We start from the raw sequence: 16,296 nt of genomic DNA, 5'->3' as shown, positions 1-16,296 counted from the left end.
CAGCATCTTGGCCCTACCTGTTAGTAGTACACTGTGCCAGTATCCCCCTGCCATGGCCCTCACGGCGGATCCCGGCGACATCACTTCCTCCGGAGACAGGATGTTCCTCCTGAGATTCCCACAAGCACGTCCACACCCCCACTGGAATAGGATCCCATCAGCTGCCGGGGGGGGGGGGGGGGGGGGCGAAAAAACGCATGTCAAACCCGTGTTCCTTTTCGTGCCGTGTCACAGGTTCCAATGAGACAGGATGTGAGTTGGAAACGTGCGCGTTGCTGCAGCCAGTGAAGACTTCCTTTTCAGATGGCAGCGGGGGGATCGGTCCCACCGTGTTCCAGACCTGACGTGACGGACGTGTGGTGAGAGGAGCCGGGGCCAGACCCAAAGCCTCACCCCCCACCCCCCCCCCCACCCTCCTACAACCGCACACTCATGCTTCTGCTCTCCCCCAGCATGTTTTCCTTGTTGTGCTGCATGTAATGGAGGGGGAGGGCGGTTTGTGTGTGTGTGTGTGTGGGGGGGGGGGGGGGGGGGTGACTCTGGAGATAAATTATGGATGCAACGCAAAAGCTGTAAAATGTGTTGTATCTTCTATTATCTCCATGTTAAAGGCCACAAAAGCTCTTCAGTGAAGTCAGCCATTAAGAAGTGACAGGTATTGCTATCAGGCTTCTTTATAGCCTATTACCTGCAATGACAGCAGCTGCTGCTGTACCACTGTACGGCCTATCACATTATTTGCAGCTAAAGTCAGCTACTGTGTCATTTTGCCTCATTTTCCTGACAGTGCTATCATAAATCCATTGGGCTGCAGGGGAAAACTGTCGACCGCCTCGATTATCTTCATAGCCTGAATGAATCCTGAAATCTATGTAACAGGCAATGACTGTTATGGATCAGATGCCAGGGCCATTCTCTCTCTCCGTCTCTCTTTCTCTCTCTCTCTGTCTCTCTCTCTCTCCCCCTCACTCATCTTCCTATTTCTATTGGATGAGCTTGGGGGCACTAATACTTTTGTGAAATTGAGTAAAACAGGTGAACTTTGAGAAACGGTTGATATGCAATGTTGCGTGATTAGTGAAATGCAGACCCATAAATACGTATCAGGTCTCAGGGTCATGGGTGAGAGTAAGCAGCGATTTTAATATTGACTTCAGAGAGTGAAGACATCAGACAGACGCAAACAGGAAAAGGTTAGAGGTCAACCGCATTTGTGCGAACGTTTCATGATTCGAGGAAGCCTCGAGTGGCTCAAGGCTATCGCTGTACAACTGTAAACATGCTTTCCCTGAGTCTTTTGTGGGAGGAGACTCACTCGCGTCTGAATCAACTCAGATCGGGCTGGTGTAAAGTTACTAATCACATCTGATGGCCTTACCTGTCAGTGCAAGATTATGGTTGGCCCCACAGGTGATATCTAACACGTTTTCCAGACCCTCAACCATGCGGGGCACCGCCGCGTTTTCAGGGAAGCCACTGCCAATCTGTCCATAGTCATTCACCCTATAGAAAAAACATGAGAGAAAGGCGAGGGTGTGAGCCATAATGAGTGATAATACCTATTCTATATACGTTTTTTTCTCCCCTGCGCCGTGTGGCAAGCTGGTATGTGGGTGGAAACCGACGTGCTAAAGCGGGTATGGACCATATGCATTTCTGCTGCTATGCAAATATAAACCCAGTCTGAGAAATATAGCATAAGGCACGGTACATCTGAAACGAAACACCTAACTAGCTAATTAGAATCTGGAGTCTGACACACGCACACACACACAAAAAAGTGCTCGAAGGAAGACTCTCCGCAATTTGCATCTGCCACTTTTATTGCATCTGTTCCAAGTCCCCCCCTTTGTTGGGAAGTGTTGAGCCCAAACTATTTAAGCTCACCTCCTACCTACAGAGGCCTTTGTTCCCACTCCTCTTTGGACTCGTAATGAGGCAACCGCCACAAAACCGCAGGGAAATTAATGAGTCATTACGAACGGGACAGAGAACCGTTCTAACCCCCCACACCCCCCTCCTCAGGAGTAATCCTCACACTCTCTCTCCCTCTCTGTCTGTCTCGCCCCCCCCCCCCCCCCCCTCTCGGCCCATGCAGAAAGACCCCAACACCTCCCTATCAATTAAAGCCTATTACAAGGCTCCCAGCTCACTGGGACTGAGAAAGAGGACCTTCACAACTCACAAGAGTGTGCTGTGAAGAATAGGGCTGGGGGGGGGCTGAATGAGGAGCCTAAAGGTAGGTTCTTTCACACCCTCACCCTCACCCATTATGCCAGCCACTAAGCCCCCCAGGAGAAACGTGCAGCCTCTGAAAGACACAGGAGACAAAAAAAAAATATACAAAATGTATGCGGAGATGGTTTCTTTGGTGACACTCCGCCTTCTCGCTTCCACCCATACCACCCCCCCCCTCCCCACACCCACACACACACACACACACACACTCCCTTTAAAGTTTAATATCAAATTATATCCTCACAAGTCACTGATGGAGTACAAAAATAGGCCGGGTAAATCTTGACAGTTACTGAACAGAAGAAAGTACGTTTGACTTAAATATAATTTGTGCTAAATATACACTTTTGACATAACACGTTATAATTGTAATATTTTACTGTACGTGTGTACTGAAATGTAGAACAACAAATGTGCAACTCCTGTGTGCCATCAAATGGCTTGTGGCCATTTACGTTTTTTTCCGAGTTGTTTTCACATAATGAAGCAAACGGCAGACAAACAAAAATTCATGCGTTTATTGATTTCTTTAGAATTTCATATCTCTTCAACATGGTTGGAGTCTCTCCCCAGGCAGTGCCTACATCACATGCCTGGTGGTCTTTGTTCAAAGCAGAAAAGAATATATATCGTTTTACATTGCCAGTATTTCAGAGTACTGTTTCTTTTTTCTTTCCTTTTTTTTCCCTGATAGGAAACATATCTCGGTCTCATTCAAGCATGCCCTGTTCATTGGCTTTTGAAGCAGCAGTACGTTTCAAACCCAATCCCCCAGCAGTAGGGTTTTGAAGAGGTTTAAAATGGCAAATCCTGCTGAAAGTGTCATTTCAACTCGGAGACATCAATTTGGCGTGTGAACCAGAGCCCCGGAGAGGCCCGGAAAGGCCCGGAGCTCCTTGACAAGAGCAGAGGGCCTAGAGATCATCCCAAACTCACCTGGATGAGACAGACGTCTCCCAACGAGGGTGTCAGATAGGCACAGCGCAGGGAGGAGAGGGGGGGGGGGGCTGGATGAGAAAAGGGGAGACGGAGAGAGAGGAGGGGAGGAAGAGAAAGGGGTAGAGCGAGAGGGAGACTGAGGGGGGGGGGGGGGGGAGAGAGCCGGTGAGCGAACCAGAAAAGTGGGAAATGATCGACAGACAGGAATAGTCTAAGGACAGTGAGACGGCACACCAATCACATTACATTACACATCTGGACAGAGCGTCGAACGCGGGAAGTCAGAGAAAGCCTGTCTCGATGCTGATTGTATTACAAACCCCATTTTTGCAACAAGCCGCAATCAGCAAAAATGAACAGGAGAAGACGGCTCACCATCTGGGGGGGAATGGCAGCCCTAACAAGCATTGTTGATGGGGAAATACTAAAACACTGACACAAACAAATAAAAGATCTGAATTATTGACATGGAATTTTTGTTTTTGTTGAGAACTGTAAAGCAGTCAATACTGGCTGTGATATTAACTCTAATAAAGGGTCATAGTTAGAGACAGAGCAGAATGGGTGACCATAAGAGTGTGTCACTGGCTCACTGGAATGGTTTGACTCCTAAACAGACTCAAACGCAGATGTTGTCTTTTATTTCAGTCATAATTTGTTCAAGAAACATTACAGTTTGGATTTCACTTGTTCAGAATGGAAACTAAACTTTCAAACTGATTTAATAGCTCATTTCCATAACAAACAAGCATGTCATTAATAGAGAGATTGATGTTCATGTTATGACCACATAACTAAGAAATGTAACTTCAGTTCAATGTGAAAGTACTATTCTGATATGGAAATGGTGGCCGATTGGTCTTTTGTCCTGCGGGTGAGACAACACGTTTCACAAATGAGAAATCGCAAACTTGTAAAATGCAACTTGCAAAGTAGCCTACCTTACAGAGTTTTTCAATGACAAGAGGAACATGGAAAACCAAGTTCTGAGAAGGTCATCCTCTTTGCCCCACACTCATGATTTTGTCAATACACATCATCTATGAGACTTAAGTGGCTAGGGAGACCAAACACCCCACAGACAGTCTAAGCACTTCCTGCTGATAACAAATCTAACTCCAACGTAGACTAAAAGCCATGGGGCCAGTCGTGAAACTAAGATTCAACGTGGTAAAATACAATGTGCCATAAAATATTAATGTGTGTGGTAAAATTCTGCTGGTGTTAATATTTTAGATTGCTGCTGTCTATAAAAGAGGCATATCTGTATTTATTTACAAGCTTGGATGGTGGATGGGGGGGTTTGTTTGAAGTCCTGTTTATGAATATCGACTCTGGCTCCTAGGTAAGTGCCAATAAATCTACAAGGGATCTTTGTGAAGTTCCCCTGGAGGACATAACTTCAGGTCTAACGGCCTCATTCCTTCAGTTGACTTTTAAACATTGAGACGAACCTCCAACTGACTCCACTTCGAACAGCTGCTAAATTACAGGAGCCTCTTCGGAGAGTGTCAGGTTAACCAATCAAACTTGACAAATGATTGCAATACACGTATCTAGAACAGAAAAAGAAGCTATGTTCGGTCCTTGAACCAAAGTTCATCTTTGGGTCTTAAAAAGCAGTAGACATACCTGAGGACTACATGTGAGAGGGTACGCTTGGTTTCCCTACAGGCCAGGCGCTCTCTTCCGAAGGGTCAAACTGGGATTGTTCGAACGCGGCTCTACCACACACCCACACGCATTGCTTTTTCGAAATATACCGCTCTCTCGAACCACGTTTAACCCTAACCCTCCATCTTTCCACAAGTGCACCTACCCCCAGCTATTTTCACCCACCTTCGTCGGGGGGCCACATACTGTACAGGAGGAGCGTACACCGTCTGAAGTCAGAGCCGTGACCTGTTGTTTAATGAGCAGAGTACGGGTTACAGTGTGATCATCAGATCCCCCACTCCCCCCTACGCCATGCCCTCCTCACACCACCTCAGGCCCGGCCAGCTGAGATCCATGCTCTCTAACTCCAAAGGGAGATGCACCTCACTGAGTGACTCACGCCTGCTCTCGTTCGCTAGCTTTGCCACGTTTCTTTATTTCGGTGAGGGGGCCAGGGTTCAGATCACGGGCGGTGATCGTATTAGTAATGTTGGCCCCCGACTGGCTGACCCAGGGATGATGGACGCCTCAGCGTATATCCTTGGGCTGGAATGATCACATAGGAGCTGGGATTAAGTGTGCTGATTTCTTTCTTGTGAGAGTTCAAAAGGGGCAAATCAAAGTGTTTTTGCTCTGAACTCTGGCCCGTTGCTTTATGTGTAATTAACTGGGAATTCTGTCAAGGTTTGGCCGCAAAACATTGTCTGATGTTCACCTCTTGTTATTGTAGTGATGCATGCAGCTCAAACTGATGTCATGTCGGACTAATATACGTTAAATGGCTGTAAAGCTTTATTGATTGAATCTTGATTTTCCAACATTTACCCTCCTGAGATACTTTGTGGGAAATGAACAAACTCCCTTCCACCATTTGTCTTTTCCACTCTTTTCCCCCCCCTATTTATTATTGCTTATTCGCTGACATCACACCTTGGTCCAGTAAGAGAGGTGTTAAACAAGGACTTCAGGAGATGTCAAAGCACAGTTAAGGGGGGTCACTACAATATGAGAGAAAACAAAGGGGAGAGTGAGGGCATGTTTAGTCAATACTACACCGACCTAGCGCACAGTACATTCAATCAATTTTGTTTTGACTTCCCCAGAATTGTAGGTTTCAATCAATACGATCTCAAGCTCCTTATAATGATGATAAAATGGTCAGAAGGGTTTACTTACAACTCAGAACGGACCACGGTCGATTGACCAGAAGCATGTTTCTTGAATTCCCAGAGGGTCAAAACGATAGGATTCTCAAAAGGTTTGATACAGAGTTCTTACAGCTCCCTGTGAATTGACACCACCTCTTGATGCGGAAGTCCTAATGTGGGACCTTGATTGTTCCCCATAAAGCTTGTGTGTGTTTTCAGCCATATTAATTGCAAAGTACTTCTGAAGTGTCGGGGTCAAAAGTCATGATTACATATTTTCATTGGACTGACAGGAAGCTACGGTATGCTTATTGAATATAATAGAAACATTTCTAAAAATATGGTTTAATCTAAACATAGTATAATATTGCAATACAATTCACATAGTTAAATACAGAAAATGTACAAAACAATATACAAAATCTACAATAATTAAATGATCAGACATTGTAGTCTGTAGAGGGCAGCAATGAATGAACATTTTTCTGCTAGCTAAAACGTTACTTCAGCTGTCTGAGACAGGAAGTGGATCTTTTATTCCTCATCACTCCCCGTGTTGCTGCTGTCATTTATGTATCGACTCACTTCCTGGTTGGAGCTCTCGTCTGTGTGGAGCCCACAACCATTTCAACTAACTATTTACGGTAACAATCTAGCTGTTGTCTTTCAGGAAAACTGAGCTGTGATTTTTCCTTTTTTGATTCTTTTAGCTGTAAGGCAGAGTGTGATAAGACGGAACCAAGACGTCCTTCATAACGGGGGAACATGCCAAGTCTGACATAATCCAATCTGGTCCATTTTCATCAGCTTTTGTCTAGTGTTTTTTGCTTCTCCTTTGGACTTTCCTTTCGTTACGGCAAAGACTAGAAAACCTGAAATGACACAATTCGGTCGCACTTGTATGGCAAAAAGGCTTCGATCCAAACAGCTTTTCTGCTGAAAAATCCTTGAAGACCCACACACATTTAAATCTGGCCCTCGGGGCAACAGACTCTATACCAGTGAGATAAAAAAAAAAGAAAAAAAAAAAGAAGAAAAATCAAGCCAAAAGAAAAATATATATACTTTGAGGGGGGCTTACCATGGCAACACAAATGCATGTCAAACTTCTGGAATGAAAGTGTTGAGACTGGGGCGTAAATATGGCCCTGTTTGCCCGTAAGGAGCCTGGTAAATACACCCCACATCCCAGTGCCCTGCCTCACACATGTGTACAGTGGGAGGAGAGACAATAGTGATAATAACAGGCGAGGCGTCAGGGTGCTGAAAAGACGGTTAAACGGTCATTTGTGACTGGAAGATGCACAACAGACCCAATAACAGCTGAGCCGTACGAAAAAAAATAAAAAAGAAAGCTTTACAAAAAAGCATGGGGCCTCCCCCGAAATAAACCTGTTACCGGAGCTTAACAGGAACCACCATTCACCCCTGCCCACCACTGCTCTCTCTGAGGGAGACCTAAACAGTCACTCCGCGGGTACCCTAATCAAGTCCTGGCCTGATCGCGTCTCCAGATGTTTCCAGATGAAGGGATGTAGGGAGGTGTGAAAATAGCAAAACGCGGGAGAGCAACGCAGATCAGCTAACAAGGGTTAATCCACGGCTCCACAGACACGGCGTCTCAATGCTACTGCGTAGGAACTTCTCCCAGACAAACATGGGTGTGTTAGCGAAGGGAGGGTGGGGGGTGGGGGGTGGGAGGGGGGGGGGGCAGAGAAAGTGAAGGCGTGCAATGCAGGATTGCGGCGGCGGCGGCGGCCCATAAAAAGTTACTCGCGGAGACTTCCTGAGACTCCATCCGTGCCTAATTGCACAAATACTCTTTGGCAAATCTCGCGCAAGCTCCTTTGCTTCGAAATTAAAGAGAGGGAGAAATCCGCGGCCCAGCGGCTCCCGACGCCACATGCTGTGCCACCTTCATGCCGAGCCGTTGGAACGCCATGGAGATATTTCCAGTTTACAATAACATCTGACAACTTACAACACAAACTCGGAAAAAGGATATGAATAAGAAAAAACGAAGAGTGGGATGCTCAAAAATATATTGGGAAAAAAACTCCTGCTATAGACTACCCTATTTCTTTTCTTTTCAGAGCCTGTGCGTCGCATATTATGGGGAGCTTCCTGTGCGAACACAATCACCACGGCGGAGGAATGATGAAAAGCCGTTCCACTTATTATGGGAGAAAATAACAAGCTCTCATGAAGGGATTGATTGTTTTCAAAACGTAGATCTTTGTTAGAGGAGTGTAAAGTACAGCTAAGTCTCCATTATGGGACGCCGCCACTGCATTGCTTTTGATTTTCTGTCAACATCCTTCTTACAAAAAAAAACTGCCACCGTATTTATCAAACGCATTGAGGCCAAGGAATGGATTGAATATAGCATTCCTGCTCTGCCATCCAGATTGTGTCAACCAGTTGGAGCTATCTCAGGTCTTTCATTCAGCATGTCTGACATCGACAGTGTTTAAAGATGTTGCTGGGCCCTAGTGAACGGTTGACAGCACAGAAAGGGTGTAGTTATGGCGACAAAACACAACACAGATTTAGTGTGAATGGTTGAAATGAGACGGTACTTTCCGGAAAAGTTCAGTAGTTGTTGGTGTGTGTGCATAGGAAAACACTTTGTATGTATTGAATCAAGTCAATACATCATCTGAGACATGCTCTCCATATTTGTTTGCGACTGTTTGACTGTTTGACGGTTTGGTCTTCCCTGGTTCAAACAAACAACGCAGAAAACAAGCCCCGAGTTTCAATGCTCATTTTGTTGCTCGTGAGCTTTTTGCAGCTTTACCGGTTTGAATACAACTACAGGTCACCTGTGACTTGTTGATCCTGCTTTGCGTTGATGTCACATTACCGCTCGGCGATACGTTTGATTTTTTTCTCTCTCCCCACATTGCAATCGACTTCACATGATATATGGGAGGGCTGAGAGAGGGGTATTATACTATTCTGCTGGGCTGAGAGGACTACTAAACTACTGTGTGTGTACAGTGTGTGTGGTGTGTGGGGGGCGGGGGGGTACCCCAATAAATAGAGTACCCCCAGCCCAAACATGTGTGCCCCCCAACACACACATATACACACACATACACACACACACACACACACACACATATACACACATACACACACACACACACATACACACACACACACACACACATATACACACACACATACACACACACACACACATATACACACACACACACATACACACACACACACACACACACATACACACACACACACACATACACACACACACACACACACACTTATACACACACACATACACACACACACATATACACACACACACAGCCTCTAGCATGATAATAACATACCATCTTAGCTCCCTCTCACCATAACTCAGTAAAGGTCTCCGCCCCGCTCCGGCGCCTGAGAGCCATGGCCCCTCCGTCCCCTCTAAGTACCCCAATAAATTCAAATGTAATGCTCTTAAATGAGATCACTTACATGTGTCATTTTTCTTCCGTTATATTTATCATCTGACACTTTGGCCTTCATTAGCAAATGGCACTCAAGGCAGGGAACGCGTGATTCCTCATCCCTGATGTGGACGGCAGGCTGTGGGGAGAAAGAGAGAGAGAGATGGAGAGAGAGAGAGAGAGAGAGAGAGAGAGAGAGAGAGAGAGAGAGAGAGAGAGAGAGAGAGAGAGAGAGAGAGAGAGAGAGAGAGAAGGGGAGACAGAAAGAAAGGAAGAAAAAAACTGAGGGGGGAAGAGAGATAGAAGAAGGAGAAAGGCCTAACTTGGTGACGTCAACACCATCCAGTCATTAATGGGAGAGTTTCATTAGGTCAACTGGATGACCCATTGAACAGATAAGTAAGGAATGTGCACACAGCATGCCAAACACACTAGCTAATTCTTCATTTTTCTTGTTTGAGACCGTCACAGCAGAGAAAGGTATTCTGGATAACAGAAAAGGCGTTATCCTAGCCTACACCAGCACTAACCTTGCCTAACAAACACACCCCAACACCCCCTCTCCCACACCAAGAAATCACAGAGGCCACCCACTGTCCAATAAGCAACAGCCAAACAAGCCTGGTCATTTACATTGAAGATTTTAATTGGCCGTCTTCTGTGGCATTGTGCGAGGCTGTGGTGAGTGTTAGCGTTGAGCTAATAACACGCCATGTTCATCACTTGAGGGTTTACCTATTGTTACATTTATACTGAACTCTTCCTCCAACCTAGCTCTCATTCCTCATCTGTATTGGCACGGAAAAGCTTTTTGGTCGCTATTAATTATTAATTATCACGACAATGGAAAGTTACACACAGGGAGGGTAACCACCTTTTTAATTTTCTTTATTAAACATTTTAAAACAGCTTTATTATAATAATGTATTTTGATTAACGATGTTTACTGCAGTGCCAGTAGTGTAAATTGCTTACCCATAAATTAAACCAATAAAACTAGTTGATGAATTACTGGCCAAATGTAAAACACTACAGTGTGATTCCTGCTAAGCTACTCCTCTTTCCACAAAATATACATATTCATTGAATAATTAACATAACCATGAATTCATTTAGAACCTGGAAAAGTAATAAGTATATTTAATGTATTTCCCTAAATATATCATATTTGTACTAAACATTTAAAATAAATAAGTTACTTGTTTTGTCCCTCATACTTATGATAATGTGGTTCTGTTCCAGTTCTGCTTCAATAACTCAATGCATTTTACACACATGCTGTTTCATAAAAATACAGGCAGATACCCACAACCACGACAAAACATGTTCATCTGGATATGTATTTATACTGTCAAGCCATATTTAAATAGGCAATATTCAACTAGGAGATCAATCAAGTATACAGTGAAAGTTAAATCAATTCTAAACTAAAGTGAAACAGGTTTTACTTCAACAATGTTTTATACTATATTTGAAGATTGGTATTTCTTTTATTTTAATATTTAGAGCAGCAACATTGTAAATACTGCAAAATAATATATATAGGGAAGTGTACAATGCTACATGTGATGGGACACAGACAGGCATGTATATATTTTATATACAGTACCAAAAATCCAGAATGGAAATCAGAGAGGGCTATATACATTCATTTTCCAAATGAAAGATGAATCAAATACTAAATGCAATGTTAAAAAAGCATACAGAGACATTTAATATGTTTTAAAATCAGTCTAGAATGATAAGTACAAGTAAGAGAAAATACATCTCATAATTTTGTATTGCAACAGGAAAAGCAACCTCAAGGTTTGATGAGAATTTGAATTTCATATATCATATATATTCCAAGTTACTGATAGAAGTAAAAGAGTGCATTACAAAATAATCATACGAATGTATTGGTAAGAGCAACACCCAAAGCCATACAAAATAGCTATGAGACATAACCAAAAAATACAAATGTACTGTATCCAGAGAAACTCTGATAAATACTTTTCGACGGACTAACATCTAACACAGCAAAAGGCTGTTTACCCCCAAGGTAAATGTTCTATCTAGATCCAAAAATGGGAAAATATAAAAAGAATCGGAGGGCAAGTCTAACATTTTAACATCTCTGTGTTTCATCTAAATCACTGACAACAAAATAGCCTCTAGCATGATCCCCCCCCCCCGCCCTCCTCCTCCTCTCACAAACTTAACTATGACATCTGGCAGGGGTTCTGAACGCCATGACAACAGACACTGCGGCAGCATACAACTGTAGTGTCAGGAGAGAGAGAGAGAGAGAGAGAGAGAGAGAGAGAGAGAGAGAGAGAGAGAGAGAGAGAGAGAGAGAGAGAGAGAGAGAGAGAGAGAGAGAGAGAGAGAGAGAGAGAGAGAGAGAGAGAGAGAGAGAGAGAGAGAGAGAGAGAGAGAGAGAGAGAGAGAGAGAGAGAGAGAGAGGGAGGGAGACCCAGCTTGTTACTGGGGGGAATAAAATGTAAAGAGAGACGCAATTACCATTACTTAAACAACTCCCAATAACAAGTGGATTATGCAGAGCCGAGCGATTGTGAAGCAGTGTCTCTCTCAAATGTTGCTAATGCTAATCCCTTTGTAGTCAATTTGAGATCCATTGTACAATGTGGACTACAGTTACTGTAATACTGCATTCACGTATGCTAGTGTCTACTACTATATCCCTACCAGCAGAACTCTGGTCACGAGACACATACAGTACAGTGAGCATTATGTGCAAAGCTAATGACAAGAACTGTGCAGGTTTCCCAATTGACATTTTATGTATTATTCAGTTAAGCATAACTGATATAGAGGAAGAGGCACATGAGACAATCACTGTGCCCCAAAGCTCTTGTCATGGTGGGTAGGGGAAATAGGGTTTAAGGGGGGTTGCGGTGAACATTGTCATGTACGTTTACATACAGTACATCGCAGCCCTTATATGCTTAACAATGCTTAAATTTGCATTGAGGGTTCTTTATGCCCTGTACAGAGGGTTGAAAGTATTGTCATCTTGAACACAGTATGAATATGGGGGGGATTTGATGAATCTTGTTTCACGTGACACAATGAGAGATAGCCTGACCCCTGCTTTTCTTCCAGAGACCAGTCTTTTCCAGAAGAACGACAGCTGAAGAAAAAAGTGACAGGTATTACTCTGGACGCTGCCACAATTACGGAATCAAACACAAAAGAGCCGTTATCGTTGATCAATTACAGCCATCATTCCAGATGTTTCCTTTTTTGGGGGGGTTGTGGGTCGGAACCATCCTTCATTCAAATGTATCAGAGTCCGATTGTGTTATTGTTAAGAGAAAAGATGGATTGACACAGCAGAGAAAAAGCCAAAAAAAAAAAAAAAAAGAAGGCAATTCTCCTTAGATGTCACAGACAGCTTCAGTACAGTAATTACTGTCACACACGCACAATAGCTCCGTACTTACAGCACTGGAGCTACCGTCACCGCGGTTCTCAGTGCTCCAACTGGAGCGTAACCACATAACTTTATCTCCGAGAGAGGGAGAGCACGCAAGGTTGATTGTCTAAATGTGAATCTGGGTATATGTGAAGGGGAGACAGAGAGGTGGTGCTCTGGAGGAAACCGGGGGCATGGATTGTCCAGCAGCGCCCTCTTGTGGTGGAGTGGGGAAGTCCACGCGCTGTGGAGATCTGGATGGGGGCAGCCCCTCCGCTCCTATGCATCCCTATTGCGACACTCCTCCTCTGGACGGCTCTCGCCTCTCGGCTGCCTCCTGTTAGGGGAGGGCCGGCCCCTTCCCCTTCGCACCTTCCCCGCGGTCCATCTGTGTTTGTTGCCCGGGCCCCCAACGCGATCCCACTGACCCCTTGGTCAAATATTTAGACGGTCGATTTCAGCCCCCTTTAAGGAACTGCTTTGCCACCCCTCACCGTAAACAAATCGATGGGACGAGTTCAAATGCCATTGGAAATGTTCAAACATAAACAAGTTCGGCGGAAGGCTACGGGGAGGAAATGTTGGCGGAGGTGGATCGCGTGTGTGTGTGTGTGTGTGTGTGTGGGGGTGGGGGGGGGGGGTGAATCCGATGCAAATGTATGCACAGCCATCGAGCATCTATGCATATGCATACGGGTAGAGTGGGATTACACGGAGGGAAGGAGGAAGACGCACGGAGGGTTTATAAAGAGGGCGAACGTCAGGAGCACAATGAGGCGAGCCTGAGGAGCCATGTTTACCAACGTAGAGGGCATTGTAATGAAGTCCTGAGGAGAGGAGAGGAGGCATAGTGGCATAAATGGGGTTCAGCGTTCGTGATAAACAGAGTGACCTCTAGTAACGGCCTGGGGGTGGGGAGAGGGGAGGGGGGGGGAGGGGGGGGGGGAGGGGGGGGGGGGAGGGGAGGGGGGGTGTATTTAGAACAGCATACCTTTACTCTTCCCTTCAGGGAGAGACACTGCGCAAAATAGCAGGAGCAAACCAGGGCATTAATATCCTCACACTAACCCCCTGACAATAAGCCATTATGTATGAACGCCTCTGTACATTACACACCTTGAACTAGAAACAAACGCTCCCCATTCTTCCCCCCCCTTCAGCACTTGAACCGCCGCCAACAAAATGCACCGAGCCTCGTCCTTGTCTCCTGGTTTTTTTCCCTTTATTATTTCATGGACCAAAAAAATAATAATAAAGAAGAAGGAAGCATCCGCCTCCGAAACACCTTTTCCTCTGATTCCACCATAATCAGTTACCTCGTGACACCTACCTCCGCCACAAATGACTGTTTGCCTTTATACACCGCTGTGTTATTCTGTATCTCTCCCTTCCAGCCATGGATATCGGCTATAATTACAATTCACGCTGATCCCAGACTGAAACCATGCCTTTAAAAAAGAGAAAACCACAGCCTCACGGAAGTGTGTGTGTGTGTGTGTGTGTGTGTGTGTGTGTGTGTGTGTACCACGGGCCGGGCCAGTGAGGGGAACAGCATCTGGCGTGGTATTATGATGTTTCGAAATGGGGAGCGTGGCTCATGACACGAGTCCCTGTCCAGATATCGATTGCTCCCGTGGCCACAACACTAACAGTAGTGGAGAGCCATTGAACTTTAAAGCAAATAGTCCTTCTTCTCTGTTCAGCGTCCCTGCAGCAGATCAATACACCACGGCCCTGCTTGCCCTGATAACACCTCTATCTGGACTAATGGCTTTCCTGCTAGTTACTGGTGAGGGACGATGCAGGCAGGCGGGGCAAGGCTGAGGGGTCCGCTGAGGCGAGGCCTCTGTTTAACACAGGCATGCAGCAACACACTTTACATGAAACAGGGCTAATGTAGATTGGTTCATACATTCTGCTTCCCCTATTTTCATAAATATCCTCCATTTTAGAAATACATACCATGATGGCTAGATGTTTTCTTTTTCTTTAATAGGGCTGTGGGGATGGGTGAACCGACATCCATGTGCAAATTCAGCGGTGCAACATGGAACGTGCAAGCCAGCACTCGAACTCCGAGCCACATGACTGAATTAGCGGAAATGAAAATGGCGGGCGGGATCGTTCAGCTACCGCCCAGTCCATTGTCCTCCATCACTACGCCTCAGCCACATCCCTGTGTTAATGTGATGGAGGTGGGCTGGGCCCGGCTGATCTCCATTAGCCCTGTATTAGACACATTGACCCTAATGTTCCCCACTCCATTACTCTGCTGCTCTCTCTCTCTGACGGAGGGGAGAGGAGATGAGGGTGCCGGGGGGGGTTCAGCATGGCTGGCCGAAGAGCTCATGTGTGAACGAGGGGACCGCCCCTCGCCCATTCGAGAACATTCCGGGACTCCTAGAGGAGCACGCCCCGCATTCACCTCGCCCCTGTCCTACATGGACTCGGACCCCGACCCCCCCGCAACCCGGGACTCGAGGCTCCCGTCCAACATCACAGCCACAAGTCGTCAGAATCTCCCTGGTTGCGATCTCTGTTGCGTGTCCAAAGGCCTTCACATGTGAAAGCATCGTCAATGCACTCGCATTTGTAAATACAAGGTTACAAGAGTACAACATTTACTGCAAGGCATGGCCTGGCTTGCTTTCCCATAAGCCTCCAAGCAAAGTCGCCACAGTAAACTCTCTCACTTCCTGCTTTGCCCTGACGCAAGGTCTGGGCATTACCCAATCACAGTTCAGCACAGGGATATATTTGGTGTTACAAGCTGGTTGAGAAAGGTCAGCAAGAGCCCTGGCCAAGGGTTCTCTGCCTCCCCTGGTGTATCCCTTTAAGGGTATTACTGCAAAAAAGGCAACGGGGAAAATAGCAAGGTTCAAAGCGATATGCAGAAAGGAGAGCAGTGTTTTCCTGCTGAAATCATCTGATCCCCATACCCGAATTGGCTTCAGCTGTAAGACCGATCACAACCCGGGAACACGGGAGAGGGGAGAGGGAACAGAGGGAAAGAGGGAGAAAGATGAGGTGGAGAGGGAAAGAGAGAGAGAGGATTGAAGACAGAGGGAAGGAAAACGAGAAACTCTGGGGAAGACACGCGGAAAACAAAAAGTGTTCGAAAATGGCTGACGTCGGAAGTGAGAGAGTGCTCGGTAGAACGAGCGGAAAGCGAAAACCGAGGCCAAGACACGAGGAGTGTGACGGGAGCCTCCAACATGGCGCCAAGTCCCAGAGTTCCTGGCTCCTGGACCCGGCTCCCACTGTGGTCGGCAGGGCTCTGAAGTGTTGACTGCTGACCACAGAGATCTCCCCCCTGCCAGCACACTCAGGCATCTCCACAAAAGTTCTCCTTACAAGCTTAGTGAGGTGTGACCGGGAAACGGCTAACGTAGACGACGACAAACACGCCGTCTCTCCATTCTCTCCGTCTTTC

At 45.9% G+C, this 16,296-nt stretch overlaps 1 protein-coding gene across 1 annotated transcript in view; it reads right to left on the bottom strand.

The window, feature by feature from the left end:
- Positions 1-16,296, bottom strand: part of LOC134014901 (semaphorin-4E-like) — a 117,911-nt gene that overhangs the window by 7,347 nt on the left and 94,268 nt on the right. Inside the window, exons 19-20 of the mRNA XM_062454081.1 lie at positions 1,379-1,503; positions 18-161 (exon numbers count right to left, since the gene is read on the bottom strand). Of these exons, the coding sequence (XP_062310065.1) occupies positions 18-161; positions 1,379-1,503 (269 nt within the window). The remainder of the gene's footprint in view (positions 1-17; positions 162-1,378; positions 1,504-16,296) is intronic.

This window comes from Osmerus eperlanus, chromosome 28 (genome assembly GCF_963692335.1).
Source record: "Osmerus eperlanus chromosome 28, fOsmEpe2.1, whole genome shotgun sequence".
Classification (NCBI taxonomy): domain Eukaryota; kingdom Metazoa; phylum Chordata; class Actinopteri; order Osmeriformes; family Osmeridae; genus Osmerus; species Osmerus eperlanus.
This window is presented reverse-complemented; position numbering and strand designations above follow the sequence as displayed.